At 38.7% G+C, this 19334-nt stretch overlaps 1 protein-coding gene across 2 annotated transcripts; it reads right to left on the reverse strand.

Moving 5' to 3' along the window:
- Window positions 1–1309: 1309 nt before the first annotated feature.
- LOC120536782 lies at window positions 1310–19260 on the reverse strand. 2 transcript variants are annotated; one of them, XM_039765267.1, is made up of 7 exons: window positions 18738–19260; window positions 11723–11900; window positions 9011–9115; window positions 8160–8216; window positions 6045–6143; window positions 3868–3974; window positions 1310–2526 (listed from the first exon to the last, which is right to left on the reverse strand). In XM_039765267.1, exons 2-7 carry the CDS (start codon window positions 11873–11875, stop codon window positions 2385–2387), a joined length of 663 nt encoding a protein of 220 aa, XP_039621201.1. In that variant the 5' UTR covers window positions 11876–11900; window positions 18738–19260; the 3' UTR covers window positions 1310–2384. The 2 variants fall into 2 exon arrangements, with proteins under 2 accessions (XP_039621201.1, XP_039621202.1); XM_039765268.1 differs by having other exon boundaries at window positions 3868–3978.
- Between the last annotated feature and the right edge of the window lie 74 nt (window positions 19261–19334).

The raw sequence follows: 19334 nt of genomic DNA on the forward strand, positions 1-19334 counted from the left end.
AGAATTTACATAAAATGAGGTGAAAGGAGAGTCAAATAAAATCTGCAAGGTTGTAAGACTTATTGCACCATAGTTGCCTTCCTTATCTGATCAAACTTTGATTTTATGCGGGGCCTTCTGCTTAATTATCTTGCGCTGTATTACAACAATTCCCAATGGAAATCTGAGTTCTGTGATCTGCTGAATACCTGAACCCAAGAGCGGACTCTCTGGGTTGTTTAAAGTCTTCAGTAAGCCTCTTCTACATGCAATTCTGTTGTTTCTCATGGCATAAAATGGTAAAACATTACTTGACAGCGTCTTTAATCAGAATATGTTAAAAATGATTGAAAATGGAACATGAAAGGGAGTGTGATTATACAACAAGCATAATGAGGGGGAAAGGTTTAAACCCAAGTACAAGACATAAGCACCTTCACTTTTTTCGAGCCTGCCAGATGAAACCCATCTATACATCCACCAATCTCTCCATCCACAGATTTCCTGTAGTGCACCTGCCATTTCTGTTACACCATACTAAGAACTCACATTCTATTTTGGTAGTGTAGAGTGATTAGTTAATATAATAATCTTTTACAATTTATTACTTTACATTTATTAAATACTAGCTATCCCCTGCAGCTCCGCCTGCATAGTAGTGAAACAGGAGAAACTTTAAAAATCAATTAAAAAAATGTAATAATTTGTATTGAGAAGAATTTATATTGATAGCTTTCATATCCGAGGGCCTCTTGATTTACAGTATTTTTGTTTTTGCTATCAGAGGCAAGAATGTAGCTGTGATCTCTTTGCCAAAAATGTAAAAAGTTGGAAAGGTATCTCTGGCCAAGCAGAAGGTAGGTACGCTTCAACGTCAAACGTTGCCACTGTATCTGATCATGTTCAACTCTGATGGGAGAGCGTCCTCCGCGTTGGGAGAAGAGCACGTGGCCATGATATCTCTGCCAGTGAGCAGCTACCCTCTAAAGCACACGTAGCTGTGATCTCTCTCTCAAAAATGTCAAACGTTACTCTTTTGCAATCTCTAGATGAAAATGTCTGCTGAACAAACAGGTATCGCTAGCTGAGCAGAGGCAAGGTACACTCCAACACGTAGCGAAAGGTAGAGCTACTCGAACAGAGGCTGGCGTGTGAGTGAGGAGGGCCCCACCTGACTCCCTACTCCTGTGGTCCCACCTCCATATCCCCATGGCCCGCAAACTGTCTCTCAGATTCACGCAAATAAATCGGTGCCGCAACCAAACTATGATACTTAGTGCAATGAGAGAAAAATTATCTGAATCCATTAAGTAGTTCTCGCGTGAAAGCGGACAGACATACAGATGTTGGATTTTATTTATATAGAGAGATATAAACAAGTGGAATCCCATTGTCATGAAATTCATGGGACCATAAAAATTTTGTTATAAGAGAAATTTCATTATAACGAATATGGGGAAAACAAGAATACTGTTGTGATCAGGGTCACCAGCCACCTCCAATGGCAATGCCACAAGGACAGCTCCATAGCTGCTCTGCTGCATTTGGTAAACAGTTAACCAAGGGCAAAGTAATTGGTTGTCCTCTGCAGGACCACACTTACTGTGTAACGTACTTTGTGTCTTTGACCTGCTCTTCTTTACACTCTCCTTGTCTGCCGCAGCGGTGATTCCGAGCCACTGGTGTTTTTCTAATCTGAAGATGGAAGCAAAAGCAGGACGATTGCACCCGTGTCATGGCCCCTATCTCGTGTACTTGAGTACTGATGTACCAACTACTATTTTGAATGAAGTCTTGAGACTGTACCTGCCTTCTCTATAGAGTAATAAAGTACCTGCGTTTTCCTTGGAAATCTGGACTCTCCTTCCTGTCTCTCATGCAACCCAAATTTAACAACACCTGTATAAAAAACAATCCAATCTTAAACTGTAAAAATTATTTTATTTGAAAATGAAGCGTTAGGTTTTTTAATAGAAATATAGGTATGAATACAAATCAAATGAGAAAATAGATGTAACTTTTTCTTTTATAGAAATACAAATGCACTTCTAATTTTTTTCTTACATTTACATTCCTTCACATTATTATAGCCAGTGGCCATAATTGACTGAAAAAATATTCATTATACTGAAATTTACATTTCGTTCAAGCAAAATCCATTAAACATGATGTTGTATGAACGTTTGTCCAGGCAAATAAAAATTATTTGTTACTGCAGTATTCACTATAACAGGATTTGACCTGCATATATATATAACTGAATGAGAAGAATAAATATATTACCATACACTAAGTCTGTCAAAGATGAGACAACATAAAATTAAGTTCTAAAATGTATTTAAATTATTTTCAAACTAACTGCAAGAAGCAAAAGTTAACCGATCAGCAGCATAGTTCCTAGAGGGTCAATTCACTTTGATTTCTTGGTTACGCTGTGCAAAATGCACCTTTCTTGTTTGCCTGAGCAACTTCGCACTGAATCCTCCCCAAGCCATCTTCATAGCTTGTGAGTGCAGATTACGAAGGATATTCCAGGTAAACCAAAGGCTGAAAGACAAGAAAGAGACTTTGATTATTCTTCAGTAACATTTGCCTGGTTACAAAGATATGTAAATTCACAGTTTTCATTTCATCTCAAATTTAAGGCTTATTTTTAAAAAAGAAATATGATGTGTAAGTGCCAGGCAGGAGAACAGAGGGACCCTTGCTGACAAGGGAAGTCAGAATAGAAGGACAGCAATGGACTGGCATCCCATCCAGGGTGGTTATTGGACCCTTACCCAGACAGGAGAACAAAACATCAACAACACCATTTATTTATATTGCACATTTCATACAAATAATGTAGCTCAACGTGCTTGAGCGATGGAGGTTTTGGGTGTTTATTCCTCCATCTGCTAGATGGCAGCATCCCAGGGCCTGGGTAACCATGTAGACACCTGCAGGGCATGATTGGAGTTGTAGTCAGCCCTGCTATGGACCATGTGTCCTGTGAGGGGGTACTGCAGGGATTCTGTTTTTCGGGTCTTCTGTTTGACCCAGAAGTGCTTCCATCAGGCTATGCCTTGGCTCTCAAGTACTCTGGGTCTGACATAATAGGGAGTCATCCAGCCTCTTCCAGGAGGAAAGAAGGCAACCCTCACTGGAAAGAGAAGGATGGGGAAAGAAAAGAAGAATATTGTTTTTCATCATGTTTGTTCAAGCTTAGAGGCTTTTATTATAAAAATACCTCACAAAGGTTTCTCCAGTTTAAACCTGTGACACACAGATGGCAGAAATATTTTTTTAATTAGTTACAATTTTGATAAATGCTTCTAGAATCAAGTTGTTTTTCTATGACAATATTAAGACTTAAACTGCATTTCATCAGTTGTTGTCAAGTTGTCCTCCCAGACACCATGTCTTCTGCAAACTTTTCTTTACTCATCTTAATTGAATACAAAAGATAATTGACTGATTAGGGGGAGAAGACCGCTGCAATTAAATTATTACCAAAATCCTAATTCAAAACACAGACTAATATATCCCATATACAGTATGTACAGGTGTGGCTAATTGCAGGCTTTAAATTGGCTCCATATGAGTGATTGTGGGGTGTGTGTGAGATTAAAGGACTGGCAGAGCTGGTCACATAATGGATACCTTATAGCACTAAATACTAAATGATGAGATTTCAAAGTTTCAGTTCCACACTCTGGTACAACATAATCCAAGGAACATTGTGGCCTCTATTGACCCAACAATAGCATGGATGTTTTTATTTAATTATTCTCTCAATATAGATTATAAGGTGATGTACAAATATAGTGGGACTCAAACTGAATTTGTCATTGGATAAATAAAATTGCAATGTTGTGATAAAAGAAAAAGAATTAGAAAGCAATCTACCATAGTATTGAAGTCATCCAGGCAAAGTGCCCTGCATGCAGTCCAGCATGATACAAAGCAATTGATGAGCTCCAGGCCATGACAAACAGCACATAAAGCAAAGAGTCCTGTCTTAAGAGAGAAAAGAGAACCAAAGAAAAGTATCATTTATCAGCACATCTTTCAAAATTGGCTTTATTACAACTGCAGAAACTGAGACTACAGCACTGCTGCCTCACAGCCGTGAGACTGGGCTCAAAACCTGTGTGGATTTTGTTCTAGGTACTCTAGTTTTCATGCTGCATTTCCCAAAGTCATGGGGGGCCAGAGTAGCTACTGACTCAAATATGGCCCTATTTTGCTTTGTGTGAGTAAGCAATGGGCAAAATACAGGGGTCTCAGAAGTACAGGTATCCATGAACCACTCCTAACCACTCGTGAAGCACCTGAAAGCCTAAAAATCTAATTTTAAAGATATGTCATAGTTTTACATTTCGGTTCACTGTACTGAATCATCCTGCGGTGGGTTGGCACCCTGCCCGGGATTGGTTCCTGCCTTGTGCCCTGTGTTGGCTGGGATTGGCTCCAGCAGACCCCCGTGACCCTGTATTCGGATTCAGCAGGTTAGAAAATGGATGGATGGATGGATGTACTGAATCAATTCTTTAGAACTACACATTTAACTGAATCACTTCTTTTAATTAATTTGCTGCATACGTAAAGTTTGGGGTGGGCAGAACATAACTGTGGACAAAATAGAAATACAGAAACAAAAATATGGTACACCCAATTTTAGCCCACTCCTCCGTCCGAATTAAAACAGTCTAACATGACTAAAAAAATAGGTCAAGGTTGCATTTTATTCCTAAGGAAGTTTTAAAGGTCAGCCAATATGAATCTTTAGAGACCCCAAGAGAATATTTCTTCCTTGATCAAATGATCAGTGTCATGGTGGAACAGGCAGAAATACAGCTTCCTATTTTTCAATGTGAGGCCATTTCAGAACAGCCCCCGGGTAAGATCAATGTCAACTTGATATGATTGTAAAATAAAATAAGAAAATTCCTAATGAAAACAAGAGTAAAAAATAAAGGTGATGCTAAGTTCTACAACTGCAAAACTGCAGAAAAATAAGAAGTCCCAAAGAAAAGGATCATAAAATAACTAGTCTATCATAAAGTTCTGTAGCCCTCCCAAATTGGTAACTTAAATAAATGATAGCTAAGCTACCAAGCTCCGATCAACAATCCTGTAATAACAGATGATTTAGTCAGCAGGAATTTTGCTTTCAAAACACATCTACAAATCAAGTCAATGTCCTTTATCTCCTTCCACTTCTCTTGGAGCATGTTGCTCACTGTCTGTTGATTCTCATTCCTGAGGGGAGGTAAGCGGACTCCTTTAACGCTAGACATGGAAATGCTTCAAGCATCACAGCACAGCCTTTTGCTAGCACTTCCACATTATGTGGAAACCAGGGGGGGTGGTCCTCCAGCAGCACCGGCGAGTGGGACCCAAGGACCCCGACAGGGTTATGCATCCGCACTCCAAATCTTATATAACCCTGTGGCTGTCCAAACTGGGATGACTCGAGAGAAACACTGCCGCCTGTTGTTTGGGAGGATAAACTGCTCCTGGTTTGTAGCTTCATCCAGTCCACCCATTGTTATGTTTTCCCAACTGGGATGAGGGTTACAAGGTGTCCCGACTGGGTTGTATCTCCAGTACTTCCATTAGCCAGGCAAAATATCACCCTCCATCCCAGTCGGGATGCCCGTACATCCTCTATGGCACTTACAGTATCTAAAATGTTGTAAGTCACATTGGATAAAAGTGTAGACAATTATGGTCAACAAAATCCAGAATCCTGGGGGCCAGTACTAGAAGGGAAAAACTGAATGATAGGTAAAAATGACCAGTGAAATTCAAAAAATAACCCAGCGAAAAGTGATGAGTTATTGCTAGCTTTACACAGTAGAAAAGACTTGAGGTAGTTAAAATGTTAAAAGTGAAAAATTGAAACGTAACAAGGGTGGCAGAAATGCAAAAAAAAAAAAAAGTATATATACATTTTTGTTTACAAATATACTTAATTAAAGTAAAACAAATTTTTCACAAAATTATTCTGAAAATTAAAATTTTTCCAAAAACATATTTAAGTATTCGAAATTAAATAAACATGATAAGTTACTACTCACAAAAAATGGAATCTCAGATTGATAGTTTATTGTTGTTACCATAAATACACCAACTGACCATAACAAGTTGCAGATGTTGATAGCAATGAACCACTTGACCTAAAATAAATATAAATATAAACAAAAACTTAACCTAAATAAGTGTCATTTCTGGAATTACACAGGAAATGCGAGTCACATCTCTGTGTTAGAATAGGTTAGTCAGCTAATTGATTTCCTCAAAAAGGATCAACTGGAACATCTTATGCACAAATCTATTAGATAGATAGATAGATAGATAGATAGATAGATAGATAGATAGATAGATACAGTGGTGTGAAAAACTATTTGCCCCCTTCCTGATTTCTTATTCTTTTGCATGTTTGTCACACAAAATGTTTCTGATCATCAAACACATTTAACCATTAGTCAAATATAACACAAATAAACACAAAATGCAGTTTTTAAATGATGGTTTTTATTATTTAGGGAGAAAAAAATACAAACCTACATGGCCCTGTGTGAAAAAGTAATTGCCCCCTGAACCTAATAACTGGTTGGGCCACCAAGAGCAGCAATAACTGCAATCAAGCGTTTGCGATTACTTGCAATGAGTCTCTTACAGCGCTCTGGAGGAATTTTGGCCCACTCATCTTTGCAGAATTGTTGTAATTCAGCTTTATTTGAGGGTTTTCTAGCATGAACCTCCTTTTTAAGGTCATGCCATAGCATCTCAATTGGATTCAGGTCAGGACTTTGACTAGGCCACTCCAAAGTCTTCATTTTGTTTTTCTTCAGCCATTCAGAGGTGGATTTGCTGGTGTGTTTTGGGTCATTGTCCTGTTGCAGCACCCAAGATTGCTTCAGCTTGAGTTGACGAACAGATGGCTGGACATTCTCCTTCAGGATTTTTTGGTAGACAGTAGAATTCATGGTTCCATCTATCACAGCAAGCCTTCCAGGTCCTGAAGCAGCAAAACAACCCCGGACCATCACACTACCACCATCATATTTTACGGTTGGTATGATGTTCTTTTTCTGAAATGCTGTGTTCGTTTTACACCAGATGTAACGGGATATTTGCCTTCCAAAAAGTTCAACTTTTGTCTCATCAGTCCACAAGGTATTTTCCCAAACATCTTGGCAATCATTGAGATGTTTCTTAGCAAAATTGAGACGAGCCCTAATGTTCTTTTTGCTTAACAGTGGTTTGCGTCTTGGAAATCTGCCATGCAGGCCGTTTTTGCCCAGTCTCTTTCTTATGGTGGAGTCGTGAACACTGACCTTAATTGAGGCAAGTGAGGCCTGCAGTTCTTTAGACGTTGTCCTGGGGTCTTTTGTGACCTCTTTTTGTGAAGAGTCGTCTCTGCGCTCTTGGGGTAATTTTGGTCGGCCGGCCACTCCTGGGAAGGTTCACCACTGTTCCATGTTTTTGCCATTTGTGGATAATGGCTCTCACTGTGGTTCACTGGAGTCCCAAAGCTTTAGAAATGGCTTTATAACCTTTACCAGACTGATAGATCTCAATTACTTCTGTTCTCATTTGTTCGTGAATTTCTTTGGATCTTGGCATGATGTCTAGCTTTTGAGGTGCTTTTGGTCTACTTCTCTGTGTCAGGCAGCTCCTATTGAAGTGATTTCTTGATTGAAACAGGTGTGGCAGTAATCAGGCCAGGGGGTGGCTACGGAAATTGAACTCAGGTGTGATACACCACAGGTAGGTGATTTTTGAACAAGGGGGCAATTACTTTTTCTGACAGGGCTTGGTTTGGATTTTTTTTCTCCCTAAATAATAAAAACCATCATTTAAAAACTGTATATTTTGTGTTTACTTGTGTTATATTTGACTAATGGTTAAATGTGTTTGATGATCAGAAACATTTTGTGTGACAAACATGCAAAAGAATAAGAAATCAGGAAGGGGGCAAATAGTTTTTCATACCACTGTAGATAGATATTTTAGCGTAGTTGGCAGGATTAGATAGATAGATATGGATGAAAGTATATAATAGATAACTGCAGCATTAGCAATTTTTTAGCTGCCCTTGCTTCATCTTCTATAGTTTTGGTCTTCCTCTATGGAATTCAGCAACAACAAACAGAAATAGTTTATGCGTAAAAGAATTAATTACTTACCACACATGTCTTTCGAACAACTGAAGAACATATTGCAAGTCCTCCATTCAATAAAGACTTTTTTGGGGGGGAAAAAACACACCAGTTTATTATTTATACTGTATGAGCATTTCTTCTTTATTGTTGAGTTTGTCTAAAGTTTGCACACATTAGGCTCAATTTGATGTGTCCTAACCACCACCATGCTCACCAACCCCAAGCCCCCCATACCCCCACCCCCAGCCTCAGCACCTCAGCAGGAATATAAAGTTGGGTTTGGATATAGGAAAGTTGCAATGCAATCCACTGCACTGTGCTGTGCTGTCTTTTTGTGTTTTTGCTTTGTATTTGCAAATGATACAGGATGGCAATATCCATCAGAGAAGAAGTCAGCCATAAGTAATTTCCTAAATATATTTAGTTACTTTTTAAAACTACAGTTCTGAGGCAGCCTTAGTTGACTGTACTCTTGAAGGGACAGCAAGGTCCTAATTATTCCCACGTGGGACTTTGTGTCTTTGTCCTCCTTCCATTGCTTGTTGGTCCTACTCTCTTTTTTTGAGCATCTGGTAGGTCATTTTCTCTTCAGCAGAGTGTGTTAGAACATTAGAATTAGTATTCTGGTTTGCTTTTCACGTGTCAAAGATGCTCAGTTAAGTGGCAAGGTGTGAATTAGTATACCCTTTATAGATTGACTGGTATGCCCCCCTACCTGCCCACCCCCTAGGGTTTGCTTCTTGTTTTGCCTCCAGTGTTGTTAAGATAGGCTTTAGCTGTACACAATTCAGAAATCATTAAAGAGATAAAGAAACCATATGAATCAATGTACAGTAGTTAGCAGTGATACAGTAATGTGAATAATATGTTCTTACCAGTATATTAAACAAAGATAGAACAGGAAATACAATGTCGTCAGATCCCAAAAAGACAACAAGTCCAAGACATAAAGTCAGCATTCCAACTGTTATGTGAATAACCTGAAAACATAAACACATTTTTTGATCAATGAAAGCCAAGCTTTAAAAAAAGAGAGAGATTCACCTAGAAGATAGATAGATAGATAGATAGATAGATAGATAGATAGATAGATAGATAGATAGATAGATAGATGAAAGGCACTATATAATAGATAGATAGATAGATAGATAGATAGATAGATAGATAGATAGATAGATAGATCATTTATTTTAGTATATTAGGCCAGACAGACAGACATTACTTGTCCCCAATGAGAAATTTAAATTTTACAGAAGCTCTCTCATATTTTTTTTTTTTACCAATTATTAAAGTTATTATTATTTACTAATGTTAAGATTGATCTTGCTGTTATAAGTTAGTACAATTTTTTTTTTTTTTGTAGAGTTTTTTTAAATTGAGGATATGCTTGTGGGCAGCACTACTTAAATTTCCTACAACTCCCAGCAGCCCCAGCTGTATGACACCATTGGGCAGATTCAGAGGGTGCAGGGGTTGCTGGGAAGAAGAATAATTAGGCAGCCACGTTAAGAAGGTGCCAAAAAGACACTGGAGGGATTGCGCTCATCTATGTGTATTTGTTTCTATGCATCACACGCACTATTGGATTCAAACTACAGTACAACAACTGTGGATTACGGTTTCTGTCTGGATTTATGTGTTATCCTGTGCCTGTTTGTCCATGTGACTTAGTCTAGGTTGGATACATCATTGTCTGCGGAGCACTCCCAGTCACTCCAAATGATTATGAAACAACTAGAACCTGGTAGCAGAAAACTTTACATTTCATTCAGAGGGCTGTTCACAGGGATTTTCACTCCATACAACGCTGTCATCTTAACCTGGTGTCCTGGACTGTTGTTGGACTTTATCATTAGTGTTCATTGTTTGCTGATTAGTGACTGTTCTTTCATTCAGTTTCATATATGTCAGCGTATCTCAACCTTTAAGTATTTGTGACCCGAGTTTTCATAACAGTTTTAATCGTGCCCCCCTAATGTTTTTTTGAAACCCTAATAAAATGTATTCCTATATTTTTTGCTGCCGATACACCGCTACAAGTTTTATTATACCTACTTAACTTTTATCGACATTTATCTAACTCTATATTTATTTTTCTAGTATCAGAATGCAGTTTAAGTTCATTTGTTTTGGTTTCAATTGATGTATTTTTCATATTTTCAATGCTCGTTTTCTTTTTTTCACATCTTTGCACCCCCTTTTTTGTTACTTTGCCCCACAGGTTGAGAACTACCAATATATGTAGTAATTATTGTTGTCGGGTAGCAGAGGAGGGCTTTTGTGTATGCATTTTTTTTTCTTTAATATAGTTTTTTTCTCTTTTTTATTTGATTAATACATACATTATTATCTTTATTATTAATTGAGTCCTGCGGTGGGCTGGTGCTCTACCCAGGGTTTGTTTCCTGCCTTGTGCCCTGTGCTGGTTGATTGGCTCCAGCAGACCCCCGTGACGCTGTAGTTAGGATATAGCGGGTTGGATAATGACTGATGACTGACTGATTGATTGAGTCACTGAGCCGCTTATTAGGGTCTCTGTCTGTAAGTGTGTCTGTGTGTCGGTCAAGGTTGGGTGTTTTCCAAAGGTCCTCTTAATAAAATACACAAATCAGCATTCTTAGCACTCTCGTAGCCATTACATGCTGCTCCCTTTCAGACAAGCTACGAACGAGAGATGTCACGGTGAACACTGAGGATCCAAAGGCTACCTACATCATCTGACAAGCACTATGCTTCTTTGGAATAGGTTAGGTTAGATAAAGTCTTTAGAATTACTTTTGAAATGCTGAAGAGGGTGCTATTCCTATCTTGCACTTTGATTCCCACTTTAATCACGCCTGAATTATTTGATATGTAATTTTAAACTGTGGAGAAGACGGGCAAATCAAGGAAAAATGTGTCTTTGTCCCAAACATTATGGAGGGTACTGCACAGTAAGTAGAGTGAAATACTCGTATGATAGTGTCTTTAAAAAAACACTGGAAAGAATGCCTGAAAAATGCCCAAAATTTGTTTAACAAAACACTTGCAAAATGCCATTAAAATGCTTGAAATATCCCAACGTAACTTTGTACTGAACACTGAAGTGGAAATAATCCCTTAGACTAAGCTGTCTTGTCACATAGTTCGAGCAGGGTATGAGCGCAGACTTTCATAGAGTGTATAATATTGGAACTGACGTTTTGATTAGATTGTGGTTTGATACTGTGTTCTGTTCTTTATATAAAATAAATTGTTCTAAATAGTTGCTTGCTTTTTTCAGGCTAAGAACTCTGCTTTTTACAAATTTCTTTATACATATTCTAGTCATTTCCTTTTATCACTTTCACACAGTGCACTTTACTGACCATCACACAATCTCTCTGCTCTTAACTTTTTGCCTGTTAAAACTGCATTGTCCTTTTGACCCTCTTCCACGTCCTCTCTCATGGACAGAGGGTCTGACACTCTTTGAATGTAATGAATTACCCACCAAATCGAATCCTGAAGTTTTGTTGAGTGTTTGTTACTATTGCACTCTTTCTTTCTCACTCTTACTCTACAAAGTACTATACTGTATATACTGAATATTCCATTATTGTACTTACCCCTGAAATGTAGGGTTTTCTTTTCTGGAACAGCTGGTAATGATCTTTACTCTCAATGTTAAAGGTGTCAGGCAGGTCTTCACTTCTAGGGTATGACTTTGGAAATGAGATTGTTATTGTCATGCTGCCATTTATCGTATTGGCTGGTTCCATTGTTTATACTGTGATATTTAAGATACTGTGAAAATAATATAAATAAAGATATTAATTTTAGTACAGATAGATAGATAGATAGATAGATAGATAGATAGATAGATAGATAGATAGATAGATAGATACAGTGGTGTGAAAAACTATTTGCCCCCTTCCTGATTTCTTATTCTTTTGCATGTTTGTCACACAAAATGTTTCTGATCATCAAACACATTTAACTATTAGTCAAATATAACACAAGTAAACACAAAATATACAGTTTTTAAATGATGGTTTTTATTATTTAGGGAGAAAAAAAATCCAAACCAAGCCCTGTCAGAAAAAGTAATTGCCCCCTTGTTAAAAAATAACCTAACTGTGGTGTATCACACCTGAGTTCAATTTCCGTAGCCACCCCCAGGCCTGATTACTGCCACACTTGTTTCAATCAAGAAATCACTTCAATAGGAGCTGCCTGACACAGAGAAGTAGACCAAAAGCACCTCAAAAGCTAGACATCATGCCAAGATCCAAAGAAATTCAGGAACAAATGAGAACAGAAGTAATTGAGATCTATCAGTCTGGTAAAGGTTATAAAGCCATTTCTAAAGCTTTGGGATTCCAGCGAACCACAGTGAGAGCCATTATCCACAAATGGCAAAAACATGGAACAGTGGTGAACCTTCCCAGGAGTGGCCGGCCGACCAAAATTACCCCAAGAGCGCAGAGACGACTCTTCACAAAAAGAGGTCACAAAAGACCCCAGGACAACGTCTAAAGAACTGCAGGCCTCACTTGCCTCAATTAAGGTCAGTGTTCACGACTCCACCATAAGAAAGAGACTGGGCAAAAACGGCCTGCATGGCAGATTTCCAAGACGCAAACCACTGTTAAGCAAAAAGAACATTAGGGCTCGTCTCAATTTTGCTAAGAAACATCTCAATGATTGCCAAGACTTTTGGGAAAATACCTTGTGGACTGATGAGACAAAAGTTGAACTTTTGGAAGGCAAATGTCCCGTTACATCTGGCGTAAAAGGAACACAGCATTTCAGAAAAAGAACATCATACCAACAGTAAAATATGGTGGTGGTAGTGTGATGGTCTGGGGTTGTTTTGCTGCTTCAGGACCTGGAAGGCTTGCTGTGATAGATGGAACCATGAATTCTACTGTCTACCACAAAATCCTGAAGGAGAATGTCCGGCCATCTGTTCGTCAACTCAAGCTGAAGCGATCTTGGGTGCAGCAACAGGACAATGACCCAAAACACACCAGCAAATCCACCTTTGAATGGCTGAAGAAAAACAAAATGAAGACTTTGGAGTGGCCTAGTCAAAGTCCTGACCTGAATCCAATTGAGATGCTATGGCATGACCTTAAAAATGTGGTTCATGTTGAAAACCCTCAAATAAAGCTGAATTACAACAATTCTGCAAAGATGAGTGGGCCAAAATTCCTCCAGAGCGCTGTAAAAGACTCATTGCAAGTTATCGCAAACGCTTGATTGCAGTTATTGCTGCTAAGGGTGGTCAACCAGTTATTAGGTAAATGGGGCAATTACTTTTTCACAAAGGGCCATGTAGGTTTGGATTTTTTTTCTCCCTAAATAATAAAAACCATCATTTAAAAAGTGCATTTTGTGTTTACTTGTGTTATATTTGACTAACGGTTAAAAGTGTTTGATGATCAGAAACATTTTGTGTGACAAACATGCAAAAGAATAAGAAATCAGGAAAGGGGCAAATAGTTTTTCACACCACGATAGATAGATAGATAGATAGATAGATAGATAGATAGATAGATAGATAGATAGATACACAAATGCACCAAAATGATTAAAAAGCAAGAAAAATGTAAAAAGAAAGAAAACAATTGGTCACGTTTGGTACAGGTCTTTTGTATCCATAGGAGGTTTTTAAGCACAAGGAATCCAAATTCACCATTACTTTTAAAAAATCTGTCCATGTTTAAAGTTTCAAACACATTTCCAGTGCCATTTTAGGTTGTTTAGGTATGCTGACATTTTGTGAGTTCTGTTGTTAGAATGGAACCTCCAGTTTGCTGAAGGCAGGGCCGTAAATGTCCAGGATTTTGACACCATTCATGTGTCAGGTTAAAAGTTCAGCATTGGCGTCCATTTTCTGTCCAAGATTGTGGACAAAAGCAAACTCTTTATCGACTATGTGTAAGTGTTGTCCTGGTTATTGAACTTTTTGCTCTGAAATTATGACTACAATTTTTAATTCACATTTTGGTCTTTATGACAGTATTTGGATCAGCCTGTTATTGGACAACAAGCAACACAACATTTAATCTCCTGGTCTCACACGTTTTTAAAACTGCTAGCTCTCCATCTTCAGTCTGCATTTAAAGGTTGAGATGAATAAAGCATCCCTTACACTAGGAGCATAGCTTTGGAGTGCTGTCAATAAAGACTCAAGCATCCTCTGAAATTTAGGCTGTTCTTGAAAAATCTTTCTACTTACATATAAAGTAACTCACTGGTTTGGGCACCATTTATCTACCAGCACTTATTAATGAATACGTAACAGAGTACACGTTGTTTTAAGGTGTGGGTCTTCCTTAAACTCAACTTGAAGTCAATTTTAAGGACTTAAGAACAGGAGATCTATAGACATATACTGCAGGTATTGTTCTAGTAACAATGCTTACAGTCTCGTTTTGAACTTACACAAGCTAAAGATTGGGAGATTTTAGCTAAAGGTGTGTTGGCATTTACTCCATCAAAATGAATGCAATCATTATTTTCTGCATATCCCGCATGTTAAGAAAACATCTTCAATTTCCTATGGATTTTGCTGAAGAAGCAGACTGCAATGGGTAAGATAAAAGATGACTGAGAAAGTGTGTGCTGATTCAGTAAATTAACATTTAGATCTACCGAGATTAAAGTGCCAGGGCCTTGTTACTATCTGCATTTTTTCTGCCAATTATTCACATTTCTGACTCTCACTTCAATAACTTTGCTCTCTCAATCAGTGGCCACCCCTCTGTACTCCGCTCCCACAGGAATGAAAAATTTAAAAAAGAGATTTCCTTAATATCTTTATGGTTTCTCCTAAACAACAATGAAATCAGAAAGAAATAAAATGGAGATTTGTTGCTTTTGTCTCATGCTTCTCAGATTTTAATCCTGAGACAAGTCCCCTGAGTTTTCTCACAAGTGTCTCCTCTTGAGTTCCAGCAGAGTCAACAAATGGGCTCCAATTCTTTAAGTACTGATTTTACATTTTTTATATATACAAGGGACATTCAAAAAGTTTCCACACTTTTATATTTATTGGAAACGGTCAAAGCAAAAACATTTTTTGCATTTTCTTCTTCTTCTTTCAGCTGCTCCTTTTATGGGTCACCACAGTGAATCATCTTCTTCCATATCTTCCTGTCCTCTGTATCTTGTTCTGTTACACGCTTCACCTGCATGTCCTCCCTCACCACATCCATAAACCTTCTCTTAGGCCTTCCTCTTTTCCTCTTCCCTGTCAGCTCTATCCTTAGCACCCTTTTCCCAATATACTCAGCATCTCTCCTCTTCAGATGTCCAAACCAATGCAATCTCGCCTTTCTGACTTTGTCTCCCAACCATCCAACTTGAGTTGACCCTCTGATGTCCTCATTTCTAATCCTGTCCATCCTCGTCACACCCAATGCAAATCTTAGCATCTTTAACTCTGACATCTCCAGCTCTGTCTCCTGCTTTCTGGTCAGTGCCACCATGTCCAGCCCATATAACATAGCTGGTCTCACTACCGTCCTGTAGACCTTCCCTTTCACTCTTGCTGATATCCATCTGTCACTCTTCTCCACCCATTTCACCCTGCCTGCACTCTCTTTTTCACTTCTCTTCCACAATCCCTATTACTCTGTACTGTTGATCCCAAGTATTTAAACTCATCCACCTTCGCCAACTCTACTCCCTCATCCTCACCATTCCTCTGACCTCCCTCTCATTCACACACATGTATTTCGTCTTGGTGGTCCAACTGACCTTCATTCCTCTCCTCTCTAGAGCAGATCTCCACCTCTCCAGGGTCTCCTCACCCTGCTCCCTAGTATCGCTACAGATCACAATGTCATCAGCAAAAATCATAGTCCACGGGGACTCCTGTCTAATCACGTCTGTCAGAGTGTCCATCACCATTGCAAATAAGAAAGGGCTCAGAGCCGATCCCTGATGAAATCCCACCTCCGTCACTCCTACCGCAGACCTCACCACGGTCACACTTCCCTCTGGCATTAGAAAGTTGGTACAACACTGGGAAAATGGCATTGCAAATGAAGGTGACTATGTAGAAAAGAGAATTTGGAATTTGTTTTTGAATTTCTTAATAAATAGAGTTAAAAAAAGAGCAGAACCTTTTTAACGTCCCTCGAATATATACTGTATCTTGTCACACTTGGGTCACAAAGTTGCACAGATTCATTCAGGTTTTTCAAGAAACAGAAACTTTATTCGTAAACAGCATAATAAAGAATAAGCAGAAGATGTTTAGGCGAAGATAGACAAGGCAGTGAGACAAAAGGACAGCTGCAGTACAGGCTTTTAAACGTTCGAAGAACCCACCTGAGATGCAGATCACGCCACACAGCACAGCAGCAGCAGCAAACAGAAGATAATAAAACTGTGTTTATTTCTTATTGAACTACTGTTTAAGAGGGGGCTTTGGAGGAGTGGGGAACTTCCCTTTGGGCTGCGTTTAGTATCTTCACACCATATGTACAGTGGTGTGAAAACTATTTGCCCCCTTCCTGATTTCTTATTCTTTTGCATGTTTGTCACACAAAATGTTTCTGATCATCAAACACATTTAACCATTAGTCAAATATAACACAAATAAACGCAAAATGCAGTTTTTAAATGATGGTTTTTATTATTTAGGAGAAAAAAATCCAAACCTACATGGCCCTGTGTGAAAAAGTAATTGCCCCCTTGTTCAAAAATCACCTAACTGTGGTGTATCACACCTGAGTTCAATTTCCGTAGCCACCCCCAGGCCTGATTACTGCCACACTTGTTTCAATCAAGAAATCACTTCAATAGGAGCTGCCTGACACAGAGAAGTAGACCAAAAGCACCTCAAAAGCTAGACATCATGCCAAGATCCAAAGAAATTCAGGAACAAATGAGAACAGAAGTAATTGAGATCTATCAGTCTGGTAAAGGTTATAAAGCCATTTCTAAAGCTTTGGGACTCCAGTGAACCACAGTGAGAGCCATTATCCACAAATGGCAAAAACATGGAACAGTGGTGAACCTTCCCAGGAGTGGCCGGCCGACCAAAATTACCCCAAGAGCGCAGAGACGACTCATCCGAGAGGTGACAAAGACCCCAGGACAACGTCTAAAGAACTGCAGGCCTCACTTGCCTCAATTAAGGTCAGTGTTCACGACTCCACCATAAGAAAGAGACTGGGCAAAAACGGCCTGCATGGCAGATTTCCAAGACGCAAACCACTGTTAAGCAGAAAGAACATTAGGGCGCGTCTCAATTTTGCTAATAAACAACTCAATGATTGCCAAGACTTTTGGGAAAATACCTTGTGGACTGATGAGACAAAAGTTGAACTTTTTGGAAGGCAAATGTCCCGTTACATCTGGCGTAAAAGGAACACAGCATTTCAGAAAAAGAACATCATACCAACAGTAAAATATGGCGGTGGTAGTGTGATGGTCTGGGGTTGTTTTGCTGCTTCAGGACCTGGAAGGCTTGCTGTGATAGATGGAACCATGAATTCTACTGTCTACCAAAAATCCTGAAGGAGAATGTCCGGCCATCTGTTCGTCAACTCAAGCTGAAGCGATCTTGGGTGCTGCAACAGGACAATGACCCAAAACACACCAGCAAATCCACCTCTGAATGGCTGAAGAAAAACAAAATGAAGACTTTGGAGTGGCCTAGTCAAAGTCCTGACCTGAATCCAATTGAGATGCTATGGCATGACCTTAAAAAGGCGGTTCATGCTAGAAAACCCTCAAATAAAGCTGAATTACAACAATTCTGCAAAGATGAGTGGGCCAAAATTCCTCCAGAGCTCTGTAAAAGACTCATTGCAAGTTATCGCAAACGCTTGATTGCAGTTATTGCTGCTAAGGGTGGCCCAACCAGTTATTAGGTTCAGGGGGCAATTACTTTTTCACACAGGGCCATGTAGGTTTGGATTTTTTTTTTCTCCCTAAATAATAAAAACCATCATTTAAAAACTGCATTTTGTGTTTACTTGTGTTATATTTGACTAATGGTTAAATGTGTTTGATGATCAGAAACATTTTGTGTGACAAACATGCAAAAGAATAAGAAATCAGGAAGGGGGCAAATAGTTTTTCACACCACTGTATATATGTATGTATGTATGTAAGTATATAAACTTGCCGTTAAAGTCCCAAATAAATAAAAATATTCTTGCCTACTTCTGGTTTTGTGCTGCACAGCAGGACTTACAGTCTTTCCACCAAGTCCCACATGTATCATGAGTGATGACCAAGTAAATTCAGACATAAATTCAGATTATCAGTAACCATTGTGAGTGTATAGACTACTTTAGACAGACAGAGGGGAAAGTTTGGTTTTCAAATGTGGCCATAACCCTAGTGAAACCTTTGCTCCAAATAATCCAAAGATCCGAAATTGGTTCATAACTCTTTAGAGCCCCGGCTTTATGCAGCAAAGTCTTTAAATATCTTAAAAGTCTTTAATGAGAGGTTCATGGAATTTAAAACACTAAAAACAATTACAAAGGAGGCTGTTGCTACCATCTTCTTCATCTTTAACAAAATGCTACTGAATTACTGTGTATTGCCACAATGTATTGTGTGTGTGAAATTCTTAAAATAACAATAAAAAAAAATAAATAGAAATCTTACCGTCTGTCTTTGAGTAGCTGGGTGAATAATCTAAGCAGTGTTTGTATCTTTTCTTAATCTCATTTGCGAGATGATGCCGAGGGGTGGATACTTCCACTTCCTAAAATAGAGATTGTTTTATGATCTTTTAGAAACGTTTTCTTCAGTCATAAGATTTTCAACACTTTGAGTTTATTTTTTATTACATTTTGGATACTAAAGACACCACATGGAAAAAAAAGAAAGTGGCAGAAAGATCAGTTGATTAATGAGAGTAAACATATGACAAATATCAGTTATGAAATAAAAAGATAAAATATTCAGCTTACCAATATAACCACCTTTAAAAGTGATCATAGCTGAACAAACTCTGGGCATTATATGAATTAAAAACTCAAGACATCACCAAAAAATAAAAAGACCTGGACTAGTTGTCTGCTAACCTTAACCTGTCTCTCCATTTCATCCTAAATCCACTTAATGGGGTTAAGGACGGAGGGTTCAACTTGGCTTTGTCTTCAATTCCATCCATCCATTTTCTAAATCGCTGAATCCGAATACAGGGTCACGGGGGTCTGCTGGAGCCAATTCCAGCCAACACAGGGCACAAGGCAGGAA

Source organism: Polypterus senegalus, chromosome 10 (assembly GCF_016835505.1).
Source record: "Polypterus senegalus isolate Bchr_013 chromosome 10, ASM1683550v1, whole genome shotgun sequence".
NCBI classification, from domain to species: Eukaryota; Metazoa; Chordata; class Cladistia; order Polypteriformes; family Polypteridae; genus Polypterus; species Polypterus senegalus.

Coding starts and splice junctions, on each gene's coding strand:
- LOC120536782 (XM_039765267.1), bottom strand. CDS start 11,875: ATGGAACCAGCCAATACGATAAATGGCAGCATGACAATAACAATCTCA. Junction 8,217..9,010: donor TATCTTTGTTTAATATACTG/GTAAGAACATAT, acceptor CCCCCAAAAAAG/TCTTTATTGAATGGAGGACT. Junction 3,975..6,044: donor AATCTGAGATTCCATTTTTT/GTGAGTAGTAAC, acceptor CTCTTAAGACAG/GACTCTTTGCTTTATGTGCT.